Source organism: Spermophilus citellus (assembly GCF_964194105.1).
Source record: "Spermophilus citellus genome assembly, chromosome: 8".
Lineage (NCBI taxonomy): Eukaryota > Metazoa > Chordata > Mammalia > Rodentia > Sciuridae > Spermophilus > Spermophilus citellus.
Window position 1 is genome coordinate 101,061,498 of NC_138189.1, and position 17,491 is coordinate 101,078,988.

The 17,491-nt window shown below is 36.4% G+C and overlaps 1 protein-coding gene across 1 annotated transcript in view; it reads right to left on the bottom strand.

Annotated features, from left to right (window-relative positions):
• ARHGEF38 (Rho guanine nucleotide exchange factor 38) overlaps positions 1 to 16,664 on the bottom strand; it is a gene marked incomplete at its 3' end in the record, with an annotated part of 128,937 nt that extends 112,273 nt beyond the window's left edge. Inside the window, exon 1 of the mRNA XM_081304786.1 lies at positions 16,463 to 16,664. Within this exon, the coding sequence (XP_081160912.1) occupies positions 16,463 to 16,658 (196 nt within the window). The 5' untranslated portion in view covers positions 16,659 to 16,664. The remainder of the gene's footprint in view (positions 1 to 16,462) is intronic.
• Positions 16,665 to 17,491: the final 827 nt, after the last annotated feature.

The following is a 17,491-nucleotide window of genomic DNA, read 5'->3' on the forward strand; positions in this document are numbered from 1 at the left end:
TTAACTACTACTCACTGCTAGGAGGCTGTGAGAATTTAGATAAAGCATGAAAATCTCTTAACACAGGAACCTCTAAAAAAAAATGTCATTCGTTATTTTTATGACTATGATTTACTGCTGTTATTCTGTATCTGATTCTAAATGGCTCCACCTGCTTCTGCTCCTCCCCCTCGCCCAACAACCCCAGCTTTAGAAATTTTCCAAGGGCAGGAAGCGAGATTGAGCGTCCATCAGGAAATTGCCCTCCTTGACTGAAAAAAAAAAGCTCAAACAGCAGGGACTACTACAAAGTCAGTTCAATACCACTCCTAATGTGCAAGGTTATTACTCAGATTGAATTCAAATGAGGTGAGGATATAGCCTTTGCATGTTGTCTGGTGTAACATAATAATGCCTGAATTTTAAAAATCTTGATTCTCTCCCATTTACTCCAAAGCTAAATAGCCAATGCAAATAAGGTTCTGAGAATTTACTGAAAATGTGCATCTCAAGAAAATTTAAAGAGCAAGATGAATAAAATAGCCGTCTAATGCTAAAGTACCAAAGTTATTATTTCTTTTAAAATTCTAAATACTTACTTATTTAGATTAAGTCCCTACCTGATATTATTTACTAATGATTATCAAAAATGATCATGTATTTTAAGTTTCATAACTATATTGGAATACTGGTTAGTAATAAAGAAGAGTTGGAACTAATGATTTTGTGTACCAAGCTTAGGGTTTTGCGTAATGTCTTGCTTAACATCATGTACCTTCACCCTCTCCCCCATTCCTTCAACAACAGACTAGGCGGGCATATATACACCAAGCAACATTTATTTATTGGGCAACTTGCACAGTTATTTGACTGTTGAACAGAAGGGTAATATAACAAACGTACCTAGCCCTTAACTAATTTATAATTTTATCACAATGACAAATATGTTTATAATTAAATAAGAATCAATAAATATCAAAAGTTAAAGTAAACAATTTTATGAATTCCCTAGTTTGGGGAATTAAAGAAACCTTGTACCTAATTTTATATCAATATTTAAATTTTGTATTGGATTTGAGATGGTACTGAGTTTTATGTTTTGCATAGAGTGGTGAATAAAACAACAGTTCTTACTATCAAGAAATGTATAATTTAGAAGTAAGAATAGGTTATTTAAGTTACAGGATAATTCAGTATTTTCCTTTCTCTAAGACTAAGCACTTCTCTTAATGATAAAGTTGTACATTTTTCTAAGAATGAATTGGTGTTCAACAACAATCCTGATCAAATCAGTTGTACTTCTTATTGTAATTATATTAATTTAACTAAGCTTACATAAAGTGATGAAATGTGATCATAAAAGAGCATGCACATATTTTTATTAAAACTGCTTTAATGTTTTGACATAATCTGACAAAGTCAAATTACCTAAATGCTGAGGCTATATTTGGAATTGAATAAGAAAAATATAAGAGACTGAGGAAAAAATTATTCTACAAAGACTCTTCAAACAAATCTCTTGTCAATTAATATTTATTTAAAAATTGGTGTACAAATATAATTACAATAAACTGTGGCCTGTACTAACATACCTCAGTCTCGAGATGGGGCCTATGAGAGATGAGACATTATTGGAATCTGGAAGAAGCAGGAACCAAAGAGAAAAGAGAATGTGACATTAGCAAAGGAAGTAGTATATCCAAAAGTTTGACTGCTAAATAAGATATGGAAACAGCTTTGTGTGACAGAAGCACAAATGTTAGAAGACATGAGAAGGGACTGAGTCTAAAGAAATTGTCAGGGAACAGATTTTGTAGGCCTATTTGAGGATCTGGGGTTTTTAAGAAAAATGGGGAGTTTTTAAACAAAAGACATGCTCAGATTCTCTTAACAAGATCACTTTGGAGCAGGGCCCTGTGCCACACACCTGTCATCCCAGGTAGGGAGACTGAGGCAGGAGGATCACTTAAGCTTAGGAGTTCAAGACCAGCCTTGGTCTTACACATATGAAAATACCTAAGTGGATCCCACCATGATGTCTACCCACAAGAATGGAGTCCTAATTAGAATCAGATATACTCCATGTTTGTATAATTTTATCAAAGTGGATTCTACTGTCATGTGTAACTAAGGAGAACCAACTTATTTAAAAAAAGACCAGCCTTGGTAATATAACAAGACTTTTTAAAAAAGTTAATAATCTCTTTGGCCTCTGTAGGATGGTATTTGTGAGAGGAAGTAAAGAGCAATCCTGGAGGCAGGGAGGCAGGAGTGATCATTCACCTGGACAGTCACCAGAGGAGAGAAGGAAGTTGTTAAGCTTAGTCTACTTGCCAAGAAGTTGAAGAAAACTGGACAAATCAAAAGGAATTGAGAAATAAAATTGGCATGCGCTGGTCATTATAAGAGGTAAAGGGGACGAAAAGTGGAATCTGATTATCAGATTTCTGAGCTGGTTAATTGGATAGTGGTACCATTTAAATAAATAGGGAAAAGAATGGTGCTAACTTTCGGATATGAGGTGTCCCCCAAAAGCTATAGAGGTGAAATAATTTGATTGTCAGAGCTACGACCTACTCATTCCACTCTAATTTGAATGGCCTGACAGAGTGGTAACCTAGTAGGTAGGTGGATTTGGCTGGATGAGGTGGGCCACTGGGGATGTGCCCCCGGGAAAGGTTCATCTTTCCTTCAGCACCTCCCCCTTCCTTTCTCGGCTCCCTAGCAGCCATGAATGGAGCAACACTCCCCCACCATGCCCTTCCTCCATGATGTTCCATCTCATCTCAGGCCCAGAGGGATGGAACACACCAACGAGGGACTGACCCTCTGAGATCCTGAGCCAAAATAAACTTTTCCTCCTCCAATTTGTTCTTGTCGATTAGTCACAGTGATGAAAAGTTGAGTAACATAAACAGGTTGAGAAGCTGAGTGGTTAAGTTTTAACCTTTATTTAGAAAAGTTCATTTCAAGAGAGTAAGCCTTTTTAAGTAACAGAGCCTGAAATTGAATTCATATCCTCTGATCATCATTCCCAACCTACCCCCATCAGTCTAGTTGCTTTCTACCCATGAAGTCCAAACACCCACCTAGAATTCAATCTACAGTTTTATTCCAGACAGATTGTTACCAAACCCTCAGATAGGATTATAAATATTCTTTTGTCCCATGCTGCATTTCATATCTGCCCCTATAAACCCCCCAAAATCCTTGGCTTAGCATTGCATTGAACCCTACTGACATAAGTTTCACACGGTAAAAAATCTTTTTATCAGTTTCAGTAGAAATCTGACCCACGGAAAGATGAATGGAGCAGGCCTTCTGTGAAATAGGTTGAAAATAATTGCATGTCAGGCAGGTTTTGGAGAGAAGCCAGTGAGGTATTAAGTGAAAATGTGAAGAAGCAGACCCTCCACTGCTCTGAATTTGAAAGCTCAAACATCGGGGCAGGGAAATATTTTATCCTCATTTGAAATGCATGTGATTTATTTCCTCTGACTGCTAATTGCTGCAGAAAGTGTAGAAGTGGATTTCAAAAAGAAATTCAACCAAACTGACCTGGCTTGAAAAATAAATTTAAGAGGAAAAAAACTATTTAAGAGGTAATGGTTTGAATTCACTGGCTCCAACAGTGATCAGCACAGCACAGCCAGAACAATGAGAAGCTAAATAAGTGTATTCAAAGTTCTAAGCAGGAGAAGATGAACAGGAAATGACAGATTCCCAGCCCTGAAATAACTGGGAGCTTAACTTGGTAAAGTGTTCCCTGTGTTCAATTTTTCTGTTGTAATTATTCAACTATTGAGAACGTAAAATTTTGGCTGGATGAGACATGGATTTTATCCATTTGTTCATTTATTCATCAAGTATCTACTAAGTTCTCATTGTACAAGACATTTTTCTAGATCAGTGGTTCTTTTTGTTGTTGTTCTAATTAAACATATCAGGAGAGTGCATTTTGACACAGCATACATAAATGGAGTATAACTTCTCAGTCTTCTGGTTGTACATATTGTAGAATCACACTGGTCATGTAATTATATATGCACATAGGGTATTAATGTCTGATTTATTATATTGTCCTTCCTACCCCATTCCTCAGCCTTTATTCCTGTCTAATCCAAAGTACCTCTATTCTTCCCTAGTCCCTCCTTATTGTGAATTAGCACCACATATTAAAGAAAAAGAAGAATGAAATATGGCATTTGCCTGTAAATGGATGGATCTGGAGAATATCATGCTAAGCAAAATAAACCAATCCCCCAAAAAACAAAGGCCAAATGTTTTCTGTTATGTGGATGCGAGATCAGTGGTTCTTAACCTGGCTATTTCACTCCTCTAGACTTCCCCTCACTAGGATACAATTGGTAATGTTTGGAATCATTGTTGGTTATAACCAGGGGAAGGGACAGAAGGCTACCAGCAACGGATAGATTTAATGTCCTACAATGCAGTTAATATCCTATAGTGCAGAGGACAGCACCCTGGAAGAGAAATATCTAGCCCAAAATAAAAGTAGTATCAGTGCTGAGAAATTTTGTTCTAGATGTTAATCAATATAGCAAAGAAAGAGAGAGAAAAACCACAACTCTTTTGAAACATCTTTAAGTGATGGGGGAAAAATGATTAATGAAGAACTGTATGGCGTACAAGATAGCAATAAGATACTATGAAGGAAAATATAGCAGATGGTGGTCATGGCTGTTACTATATAGAGTGAGGTCAGGGAAGGTCTCCTTAACAAGGCGAATTTTGAGCAGGATCTTAAAGAAAAGCAAGTCATGGTATGAAAGTCAGGTCTCATACCAACATCTTCCACACACACTGGCAATCATGCATGAATTTAAAGTAAAAATGAACTGGATAAGTGTGAGCATCATTGCTTTTCTTTTCCCCTTTATTGGCAAAACCTTTATGCTGGTTTAGACATGAAAGACATAATACTTCTTGTGTGTGTGTGTGTGTGTGTGTGTGTGTGTGTGTGTGTGTGTATGTGTGGTACTGGGAATCAAACCTAGGGCATCACACATGCTTGGAAAACACTATACCACTGAGCTTAATCCCAGCCCTTCATTGTCCATTGTTTTACATTTTAGACATATGAGAAACAATCCCCTCGACTAATTGAAACAGATACTTGTAATTCCAGTTAATCAATTATTGCAGATCACAGATTCAAAATTTCTACAAAACAATTTTATATTCTACGTAAGTGTGTACTATGTGTGGACATAGTGTACACAGTGATTCTGTTAACATGCTCTTACCACACAGGATAATCTGAGGGTCTAAAAGGTTATCAAGAATTGAACCCAATGTATAAACATGGGAAAGTCAATATTGCCATATTTTACTGTGTAGATGTTGACACTTCATTAGAATATATCATGAATATTCTGTGCTTCCTAATCTTGCACCAAAACCAGTTTAGTAGTAAATGATTTTTAAGTAAAATAGGCACAATTGTTTTCTTTAAAAAAAAAAAAAAAGCTTTATATGATGGTTATGCCCCACATGCAAAAAAAAAAAATTGGCATAAAATCTGCAACTATTATGTGGTGAAATGTGGTACAGCTTGAATGTTTTTGTGTGAATTTTTTGTTGTTTTTAATTTGTATACATCTTTATGAGAACATATAGCGAAAAAAAATACACGAGTTGAGTTTTCCTAATAAGCTTTTCCCATTTCTAAATCTTGCTAATGATTCACTGAAAAAAAAGTTTAAATACATTTACCAGTTGAACATAGTCTTCATGTAAACAGTAAAATACAGCTGGGTTCAGTGGCATACATCTGCAATCCTAGTGGCTGGTGAGGCTGAGGGAGGAGGATCATGAATTCAAAGCCAGCCTCAGCAACTTAGCAAGGCCCTGAGCAACTTAGTGAGAGCCTATCTCAAAATAAAAAATAAAATAAAATAAAAAGAACTGGGGATGTGGGTCAGTGGTTAAGCATCCCTGGGTTCAATCCTTCATACCAAAATAAAAAATAAATAAAATACATAAAAAATTTTTGCTTGCAATGGCTAGGTAATGAAGCTTCACTTTTCTCAGAGTATTGACTGTTTTCTGAGTATTCCTTCATTAAAAGAAATCTAATTTTACCTCTTAATTTGATATTTCTCTTCTATGCAGAAATAGAGTAAGAGAACAAAACACATTGAAATTATAATTGTAATATTTAAAACTATTAATCGAGTTTTGAATATTTTAAAAACAGTAGCATCATTGCAACATATAGACAATCCTAAATGTGTGGCATTAATAAGCAATTCAAATTCTAGAAGAATATTTATTTTTAATATATTTTTATTTTTGGATGTATAATTCTTTTATAATATAAAAGAATTCTAAATAGAAAAGTTATTCTATTTAGAAGTTTGATTATCCCAGAAAATAATTATTAATTTGTTCACTCCTGTCTGGTTATAAAATTTGATATTATGTTTAGAGGGATAACCTATCTCTGTCTTCTAGTACGTGGTAGATATGATTTTCGTCTGCCTTTGCTAATAATGGCAGAATTTCAAAAACATAATAGAGAGAAGAAAAATACAAGACATGATAAAAATGGATAATTCCCTCCATTGAGTTAGACCCACACCCCAGAGCTGTGCTTCTGACACCAGTGAGTAGTAGTCAAGACTCAGTTAAGATGAACCAACCATGGGGAAGGGCCTTTTTTACCCAGCAGGGTTTTTATTGCACACTGTTATTACATCCATTGATTGTAATACGTATGCATTCATACATTTACTCACTCATTCCCTTAACAAACCTAGCGGTGGAGTACATGTCAATCTTCTACGCACTGAAGACATAAATGTTCTGCCTTATAGAAGTTCAGCCAAGTAAAAGAGACATCGACAGGTAAGTAACAAACATAGGAAATGCAGCAAGGTTGTAAGACACGAAAATACTTTGGGTGTATCAAGGCCTGCTGGTCCAAAGTAAAATGTCTGCAGTCAGAGATGTGAACTGAAAGAAGAGTCAGGTTGGGTGAAGCCTTCGATTCCATTTGAATGTAGGTGATCTCCAGGCTTTTTCTACTTCTCATTTAATTATTTTTTTTGGTAAAATATACAGGACATAAAATTTGTCGTGGTAACTATGTTTAAGTATGTTCACATTATTGTGTAATCATTACCATCATCCACCTCCAGAACTTTCTTCATTTTCCCAAACTGAACACTTATACCTATTAAGCAATGTCTCCCCTTTATGCCCCTTTTCCTTGCCCCTCACAACTACCCTTCTATTTTCTGTCTGTATGGGGTTGACTACACCTTGTAAGAGGAAGAAATCACACAATGTTTGTCCTTTTGCATCTACTTTATTGGTCTTAGCATAAAGTCTTCAATATTTGTCTGATGTATGTGTCAGAATTTCATCCACAACTTTTATGGAGTTTCAGTTAAACTTTTTTGAGCATTTACCTCCAATATGTGTATAATATTTATCCATCATTATAAAGCATACACAAAGGATAAGATTAAAAATTAACTTATTTTTTTTCTCACCACGGATGGTCTTTAAAAACTCCTGGAGTATATTTACCCTTCTTTGGGGTAAATTTGCCACTGCTGGAGAAAATGGAAATTTGTGGAATGTTTGGCCTGAAAGCAATGTAGTTTGATACTCTGACCCAGTTTTTCATTAAACACCCTCATTCAGGTATGTGAAGATGAGCAGTTTTCAAAAGTTAGATAGCTTGGATAATCACTATTGTACTTGTAGAGTGGAGTATTATAGTAATTCTATGAAGTATAAACTTTATTTGGTGCAATTGCACATCTTTCTAATTTATATGCACATAAAACATTTTGTTGAAAAACATAAAAAACACAGCTCCTGGAAAATACTTGGTCATTGTTTACTTCAATATTACGAATGAACGTAGGTTTTAAGGGTATCTTGAGGTTTTGAAGTATTGTTTAAAAGTCTAGCAAACTCAGTCCATTCTTTTAAAACATCACAAAGCAGGTACTACTAAACACTGAGGTTAGAACAATAGAAAATCCATGTTGGTTGAAAGCACATTGATCTTGAAGCCAAGTGAACCTCTGTAAAGCTTATACTTAAATGTAAAATAGAGACAAAAATAGAATAAAGTAATTTCAGACAATAATCAGTGAAGGCCACTAAGAGGATTTGAACATATGCCCTTGAATGTGCCACTTTGGCATATTGATTATTTTGAGCTGAAGGCACTTGAGTAGATGCAGAAAGGATTCTCTGCCCTCTTCTTTCCAACTGAAAGCAGGGCATACATTTAGAAAAGTGACATCCCTGAATCAGGTAGAGGAGAAATGTCTACCACTGGAGATGGGGAGCAGACAACAAACCTTATGAAAATAACCCTTATCTTCCTTTGGTTTCCCCCATATAGTTTGTAATCAATTTCTCACAATTTGGGGAGCAGACAACAAACCTTATGAAAATAACCCTTATCTTCCTTTGGTTTCCCCCATATAGTTTGTAATCAATTTCTCACAATTTACTGCCCCAGCCTAAATCCTTTTGTTCTTTGCTTTTTGACATCTCCATAATTTATTCTATGTTGTTGTTGCTGTTGTTACAATGGTGCATAATCCCCTACCCCCTCACCCCACACACACCCAGGACTGACTACTTCTTTGAAATTTTTAACTTCTTTATATAAAGACCATGCACACCACATAAAGATATTATCCTCAAATAAATTCTGCATGTTTTTTTCACCCTGTTAATGTCTTATTGTTACAATTCACAGGCCCCAGTCACATAATCTAGGAGGGCAGAAGAAAAACATTTTTTTTTCCTTTGCCACTTAGGTAGGATGATTGCAGGGATGGATTCCACAGGAAGGTGAGCAGACACCTCAATGATGAGAATTTGTACTGGCAGAGATCTGGGGGGAGAAACTTTCAGTCAGAGAAAAAAGCCAATACAAAGGCCAGGAAGCAGGTATAAATTTAATTCTAAACTCTTGATTGCTAAAAATAGTAAGTTGCTTGTTCTCATCTGGGGAGGGAATGTGTTCTAATTCTCAGAGGGAGTCAAAGTTTTTCCTTGAATAAAATCTGGATGGCACTCAGAAATGTAAACAATGTCTTCATCAACCTTTCACAACAAATACAGCTTCTTGTAATGACATTGCAGACTTAACATTAACAAGCATTCAGGAAAGACAATTTCTGTGAGGGGCTATAGTGACTCAAATACTTAAGACCAGTAGCTAGATGACATGACCTTTAAGTTTTCTCTTTTAAGTGACAGCTGTATGCCAGACAGTACAAGATTTCATTCTTTATCAAGGACCTTAGTGCAGGTATCCCGGAGTATTCATTTATTCCTAGATTCGTTAATCAAGAAAGAAACTGTTCAGAACCTTGGACAAAAGCTTTTAATCATAGCACTATTTTCCTGCTTCATTTAAGTTATGACTCACAATTTAAGTTGGCTTCATAGAATTCTATTGAAATATTACCTGCCCACATAAAGAGCTGCTTGTTTCCAGTATATAATTCCATTCTTTTCATTTGCAAATGTATTCCTCCCCCCTACCTTTGCTATAGAATAGGGCTTTCACTTTATGAGGTATATATTAAGTTTTAGTGAGATGCAAACAAATGACGACCGGCATAAAATTAAAGAAGAATATTGAGATATTCAATGAAGTGGGAAATAAACATCATAGGGCAGGTTTGCGTAACCTAAGTTTGTAATTTTGTTCCCTGATAATTAAGCAGAGAAAACAAGTATTTATAAAACAGCACCTCTGGCAGGAACATGCCACGGTAATTTAAAAGAAAAAAAATGCATATTTCAAAGCATAAATTGACAGCAGGTCAAGTTTTAATATGACAGCGAAAGAAAGATTCATATTAAAAACATGTATGGAAATCCCCAAATTGCTTTGATTTATTAGTAAACCATACATAGAAAATACTTACTGAGTCACTTAATTGGATGCATTCTATTTTACAAATATTTAAATCACCTGAATTCAAATCCAAGCTCTACCATCTTACCATAACTGAAAAGGTGTTAGGATTAAGTAACACTGTGAAAGTCCCTGGTTAGCACAGTCCCTCACAGGTAATAGATAACAGTCTATCCCTTCTCTCCCTTCCTTTCCTCTTCCTGTCCAGGACCTAGCACAGAAGGTGAATGAAATCCTGAACATGGAATATGTGCCCAACCACTGACAGCAGCCTCTCTTGTGGGACCTGGAGGTAGAGTCCGACAATAAGGCTGACAAACTATACCCACATATTTAAAAGCTGTAAATTGAGCTAGCAAACCATTAAATAATGTGTGACATAGCCTTCTATCTTGAGAAATCTCCATTTATAATAACGTGGAAGCCACCTTCCAATATATTTTTCTCAGATTCCCTCAGAGTTTAGTGCCAAAAGTCATCAGGGCTTCATGGGGCTCACTTACCCCTAGCAGGTCCTGAGGATGATAATCTTGCTCTTTCTTCTACAAGCTCTCCCACTTAAAGGGGTCCTGTATGAAGGTCACAGCAGGATCAAGCTCCAGAGACACCCCATCATCAATTGTCCCTCAAGACTAAAAGTACACACACCCACAAACACAATCTATCCTTAAGAGAATAGGATAGGAATAGACTCATGTAGGCTGAGAGCCAGTATTAAGGCCTTTTGAACATAAAATTCTATGGTCTCAGGTAGATGCTAAAAATGAGGATAGGGATTCTAAAAGGTAGTAATCTTGGCCCCAAGAATGCCTCACCTATCTGGTTGGGAGGGGGCTGCAGAGGAATATTCTGAAGCATGCTCGAAGCCAAGTCTTACCTGTTTTTAAGTGTGATATTGCTTGCAAGTTTAACAATTTTTGTGACAATCCTACTTTCACCAGGAACTCAATACCCACAAAAGTCCTGAAGTTAATATGATTGTGGCATCAAGAAAAAAGTAATTCCATAAACATAAGGGTTTTTTTCCTATATCAACAGAAATAAAGATAAACTTAGCTGAACTGTTTCTCTCTTGTCCATCTTTTTCCCAACTATCTTTATTTTATTTTAAGGTACATTTCTATTTATTTTTGGTGCATGCCTGGTACCCCCCTACTCTTTCTTCTTCCCTTATCTTCCATTCTGCTCTCCCTCTTGATTTCCGATTTTATGTTTTGATAAGCCAATAACTTTTATAGATAAAAAAATCACAACCAGAAGTTAGATCTAAAGCCACATCAGTCAAACATGGAGGAATAATTTTGCCTTTCACAATGCGATAGTGTAAGAAGATCTCCAACCTTCCTGATTTCTGAGGCTCACATTTTAACACACATGGTTCTTCTCAACACTATGAAATACCTTTACTGAAAAAGAGGGAAAGTAAAATATCAGGCTTCACTTTGGTTTTCATGCATGAGTGAGACAGAAACGTCTTAAAGGGCTTTGACTTTCATCAAGGTTTGCCTTTCAGACAATGGCACACCCCTATTTGTACTGGTGTCGCATTACTGATTCAGGCACTTCCCATTTCACTGAATGGTGTTATCCACAGGCAGGTAAAGGGAAAGAGCTGCTCAATACTCAAAGGACAGGCAGGAATAAAAAGGACTCAGCCCTGGGTTAGAAACTTGCACAGAGAGCCCAACAGCTTGTTTCATCCCACGCTTCATAAGGTCGGAATAAAAGACACCAAATCTTCCCATGTGAACAACTCCTGCTCATGTACAAATTGTTTATAGTCATTACAAATTATGTGATCTTATGCTTTTATCAAGTCTAACTTATTAGTTGAACCATTTGTCCTCATACTGAACAATATTTATTTATTTTTTGTAGCTGTAGATGGATAGCATGCCTTTGTTAAATTTATTTTTATGTGGTGCTGAGGATCGAACCTAGTGCCTCAAACGTGCAAGGCAAGCGCTCTGCCCTGCACAATATTTTATTCTGTATAAAGTTCCTGCTATAGAGTGATTCATTATTTTCAATATAGTAAGAAAACCATGATTTCATAAAGAAAACTAACTAATCCTTGCCTCATGAGAATAAAATGATTAATAATAATAATAATAATAACAATAGAAGGTACCACAGACCTGCTATGAATTGAAGACAGGATTTTTGACATGTGTTACTGCAACAATAGTGACATTTATCCATTTTCTCTAATTCTTGCTTTCAGCGCTTAATTAGAAAAATACACATTGGCTAAAAAATTAAGCAGAGGTGACTTAGTGCTACCATAGAAGGTACAGGGGATTGACCATTGTCTTGCTCAGTTTAGTCTGCTCTAACAAACAGATTGGGTGGCTTAAACAAGAAGCATTTCTTTTTCATCATTCTAAATGCTGGGAAATCCACAGTCAAGGCCCTGGTAGATCCATTCCTAGTGAGTACCTGCATCCTGGTTTGCAGATCTCCACATCCACACATGGCAGATAGCAAAGAGAAGCAAGCTGTCTCCTATCTTTTCTTACAAGGGCACTAATCCCATTCATAAGGGCTCTACTTTATAGTTCTCAAAGTCTCCACTTCCAAATACCATCACATTGGGGATTAGGTTTCAATATACAAACTTAAAAGGGATAGAAACATTTAGTCATGGTACCAAAATTGGAAAATAATGTCAATAATCTTAATCATTTTGGGTTTTCAACAATATTGCTTAATGTTAATCAATATAATTTTTTATTTAAAGTTTAGTCATTGCAGAAATGTCTCAAGTATACACCCGTGCACACACATGCACACATCCCTATGTCTACATTCTATAGATATCTTCATCTGCATATGCATAGACATGCTTTTATATAACTTTAAATTACGCACATTTCAAATGTGGAGTTAACATGCATCATCAAATACAAAATCCTTTCTAAGTTTTTAACAACTAGATCACTAAATTTCCCCTATTTAGATCATCTCTAAGGCTTCCAGTAAAATGGGGATCATGAGCTGAGCTAGCCTGAAAGGATGACATAGCTCTTGTAATTAATGGAAGAAAAGGACTGAACTGAGGTATGATCATTGTGTGCTCTAAAAGGCAGAGTCTGGAATGAGATAAGCTTCCACTAATAATTACTCATTATATTGGAAATTCTGTATATTTCTACCTCTGATATATTTACATATACTTTTTTCTGAGGAATTTCCTTTATTGATGGAGACATGTGTCTTCACATATGAAGATACATATGTACAAGAACTCTTATTTCCCACCTGAGTTCCTTTCTTTACACCAGCTCTCAACCTCGGCCAGATCATTTAAGGAATTCATTAATTCTTTTTAGCAGTTACTGAGCAGTTACTCTGTGCTTGGCATGACTGTGTGCAAAGATGGAACAGTTAACAAAACAGATACATCTTTTTCATGGAGTTTGGGGTCAGGGGTTTGAGAGAAGTTGGATGCAAAATGAGTCAATAATAGCAATAAGTACAAAACAATATAATTTCCGACAAACTATAGTGAAGAAGTTAAAATACCCCTCCCTCTCTTCCCATTCTCTAGCTTCTCCCCATCTCCAACTCATCATCTCTTAAAGGCCCAAGAACCTTCCCCACCATTCCTCTCCTGAGGATCTGCTGGTCCCATCCGTCATGCCACTTCACTGCATTGATTTGTTTACCTGTCTTATTTTTCCCAGCTAGACTTTAAGCCTCTTTGCAGTAAAGGTCAAATATATTTTATTAATCATTTTGTAGTTGTGATTCCTGGCACACAGTCTATTTTCACTCACCGTTGTAACCTCCAAGACATAGCATATAACATGTGCAATAAATGCCAACAAACTGAATGATTCTGTTGAAGGGATGAAAAAACTAACATTAAGTTAGCATTGAGCTATGATTGTGCAACTTAAATAGTCATGACTTGGTAGCCTTGATGTCAGTTTTCGACAGAGTCTTTAGGATAACCTCTTGAGAGCCATGTTCTATTGTTCTAATCCAGGCACTCTTATCCAGTGCACCATTTTGTAAAGTTATTATTGCAGTTTAAGATTTACACCACTAATGTGATATCAGAAAGTGAGCAGATAGCCTCTGTAGTTATCAGTTGAGGCAAGCTCACAGGTACTGAAGAAAGATCTTATATTATCCAGAACCCAGAGAGCATGCTTCTAGAGAGAATTAGAGCAGTGAATACTAAAGTACCAACACAGCACTCAAGAACAACAGTTGAATAATTTGAGGACAGTGGAGGTACTAGAAATTCCAGTCTTTGAAAGAACACTGTGAAATTACAATGGCTTTGGGCCAACAGTCAAAGGGCTCTAAACTGCCCAGGTCTTTATTTAATGCCTCCTTTGGGTCTACAAGTTTCAAGAAAGATGGAAGAAAAGCTCTTGGCATTTCAACAATAAAGAGTTTCTTAAAGCGATATTGGAGTCATCTTCATGGTAGTGGACCTAGTACAGGCCAGGAAGCAAATCTGAAGAATGAATTGCTTTGAACATTAATGAGAAAATTCCTCATAATGTTGGCAAAGCAGTTAGAGCAGAATCATTCTAAAAACTCTATTACATACTAGATCTCAGCTTGGATTTTATTGAGTTACACCTAAAGAATTCTTTTTTATCAGGAGGCCAGTCAAATTAACAGCTCTGATGCACTCTTACATTCTCCCTACTAATTTTTCTCAAGCAACAAATAGTTCTAGGAACATGAGTGAGCTCCTGTGCCTTCCTTCTACCTTCAAAGACAGAAACAAACAAAGTATAGAAACCCACAAATCACATGGAGTATCTAAGAAGCCTGAGGTCTCCTGTAAAGTAACAACATGCATCCACTCTGGTTTGTGGTTATAGACTTATTTTTAGGTAAATTTAGGAAAAGAATAGCAAATATTGAGTAGCAAAAATCCTTTCTATTTTTATTTTACCAATGTAAAATCTGAAGCACAACATTGCTGAATTAGAAAAACTCAGACAGAAAAAAACATGTTATTAAGGATCAAGTAATGAACTTTTCCTGAATTTCTATATGTAGTCTCTTTACCAAAGAACAAAGAAGAATTAAAAAAAGATCAATAAATTTATGTGAATTTAGATTAATATAGGATACACCCTGTTCTATTATTATAGTACCATTATTCCTAGAATTTTAAATAACTACAGTTTATTGAGCACATAACTTGTGTTGGGCAATATACTAAATGTTTCATGTAATTTTCTAATTTTATTTCCTCAACAACACTATATATGGAGTAAGTATCGTTAATTTCACATCCACAAATAGGGAAATTGGGATTCAGAAATATTAGGTAATTAGCTCTAAATCTTGTAGGTAGTAAATTGAAGAGTCAGGATTAGGAAGCAAATGTGTATGACTTTAAAGTTTGTGTTCTTTCCAATGTATAAATTGCCTTCAGAGAAATTGAACTCAGAGATAAAATAATATTCTTCCTTCATTAAATACAAAATTTAAGGATAAGACTGACAGTGCTATTTAATGCTAAACTATGTGTAATTTTTAAACCATTAATTCATAGTAATACTTTTTAAAGATTTAACTTAAATGAATTTAACTTATTTTACTTAAATTGATTTGCATTACTGAATCTAAGCTCATTTCTGAGGAAAGCCATATGCTAAGAGCAAGCATATTTCATTGGTCTTTCTAAGGTCATTACAGTTTTTGAGTCCAGAATGACGGTTCACAATGGGATGGTGAGAGTTCAAACACACATTGTGTTTAAAGCAGGAAAGTCAGGATCTGGAAGAGCACCTAGCAGGAACTGCAGCAGAGACTTAAAACACTACAATACACTATCAACATTAAATGAAGTTTTACTAGAGCAAATGAGGTTTAGGAGAACGAATAGATGGAAAGAGACAGAAATTCAGGGCCTGAAACAGATACATGTTATAATACCTGTGTCAAAATGTCAAAATAAACTGAAGTTATTTTCTCTAAAGTCATTCAGCATAAGCATGCTAAATACCTCTTACCATATTTGGGTGTTATTCAATTCATTCTAAGGGAATGATCACCCAAGTGATTGTCAGCAAATCCTTCGAACTATAACATGGTTTACTTTTCACAGACATGATTGTAGCTTCATGTTGCTATTTAAGGTAACCACAATCACAGTTCTGCCCGATTACCTAGATACACCGATTTCATGGTGTAACATCCCACATCTACCTATTAAGATAAACTATTTTTTGTAGGTTTCTAAATCATTTGCTTTCTGTTGCTTCCCACTTCTTAAGTTGGGTTGGAAGGGAAGGCAGAGGAAAAGGGAAGTAGAAGAAAAAAATATTATGTGCATACACACAAAAACAAAACAAAAAGAAATATTAAAATAATTCAAATTTGGCTCTTTAAGTATTGATTCACTTAATGAATTCTCCCTATAATTTTTAAGACACATTTACTTGCATTTCTTATTTTATGAGAAGGAAAGGTAGTATTAATTTCTCCTCTGCTTTAAGTGTTTCCTTTGCAAATGGGAGTGTAGCAAAAACAGAGCTGGAAGTGCAGTAACATGGGACAATTGATTTCTTTTTTTGTTACCTTGTAATTTCTGGTTGTATTCAGTTCTGTCAGACTGGCTCCTCCTCAAAGTACCAGAGTGGTCCCCAGAAACACTGCTCTCGACCACAGTGTCAGTCTTCCGTCTCTCCAGCATATACATCCTAGGCCTCAAGAAGGTCAGGTTCTTTCTCTTGGTGCCCATGTTTTCTTTCCCAGTGGCACCTTTGGGCTCCATCTGGGGCAAAGACAACCTTCAGGGGTTTTCAGGCAACAGTGCTAAGGTGCTTCAGGGTGAGGGTGAAAGCTACTGGAGTGAGGAATTTAACTGCCCCCTTCTAACTAAACAGCTTCGCTCCAGGGTTACCTGGCTGTGACTGCCACCTCTACGGAGTCCCAGAGCTCCACCCCTATGAGGTCATTCTATTTTATGCCTAGAATCCGTCTGGGGAAGCTGCCACCTGTTACCTGAGAGACTTGCAGCACAGAGCTAGGCAAAGCAGGGACTGTGCTGTCACATGCTACTGAAGCAAACAAAAATCCTATTGTGTGGGGCAAGGCCTGGGGGTTGATGTGGGGAAGAAAAGTGAGCAAGGTGAGGCCAGGAGGAAGGGAAGTAAGCATTAGCATAACCTGCGGCTTTTGGGTTTAATGTGTGCCTATGGGTGTGTACAGTTGCGCTTGGGACACTGTGTTGTGCTTTGCTGCCTGGAGGAAGACAGGATCCTAGGTAGCCTCTGATGAGGATCATTCACCTGCAACCCAGGGAGTCTGGGCTGTGAGAATTTGCATTAGCATGACAACAGAACAGATTGTTTTTAATTTTGACTGTAAGTACTCAAAATAATGCTTCTGCTTTTAGAAATCAAACATTCAGAGGTTATTTACTAAAAACATACTTGCCAAACCCTGATCCAAATTCCTGAGAAAAAAAGGATTCACATTTGAGAGTGATCTGGTAGAAGTCATAAGAAGCAGAGGGGAATGCCCACAGAAGCCTAGAACCTTCTCAGTTTCTTATTTTCCATGTACTACTCTTGAATTAAATCAATTCCTTGGTGTTTGAAACCC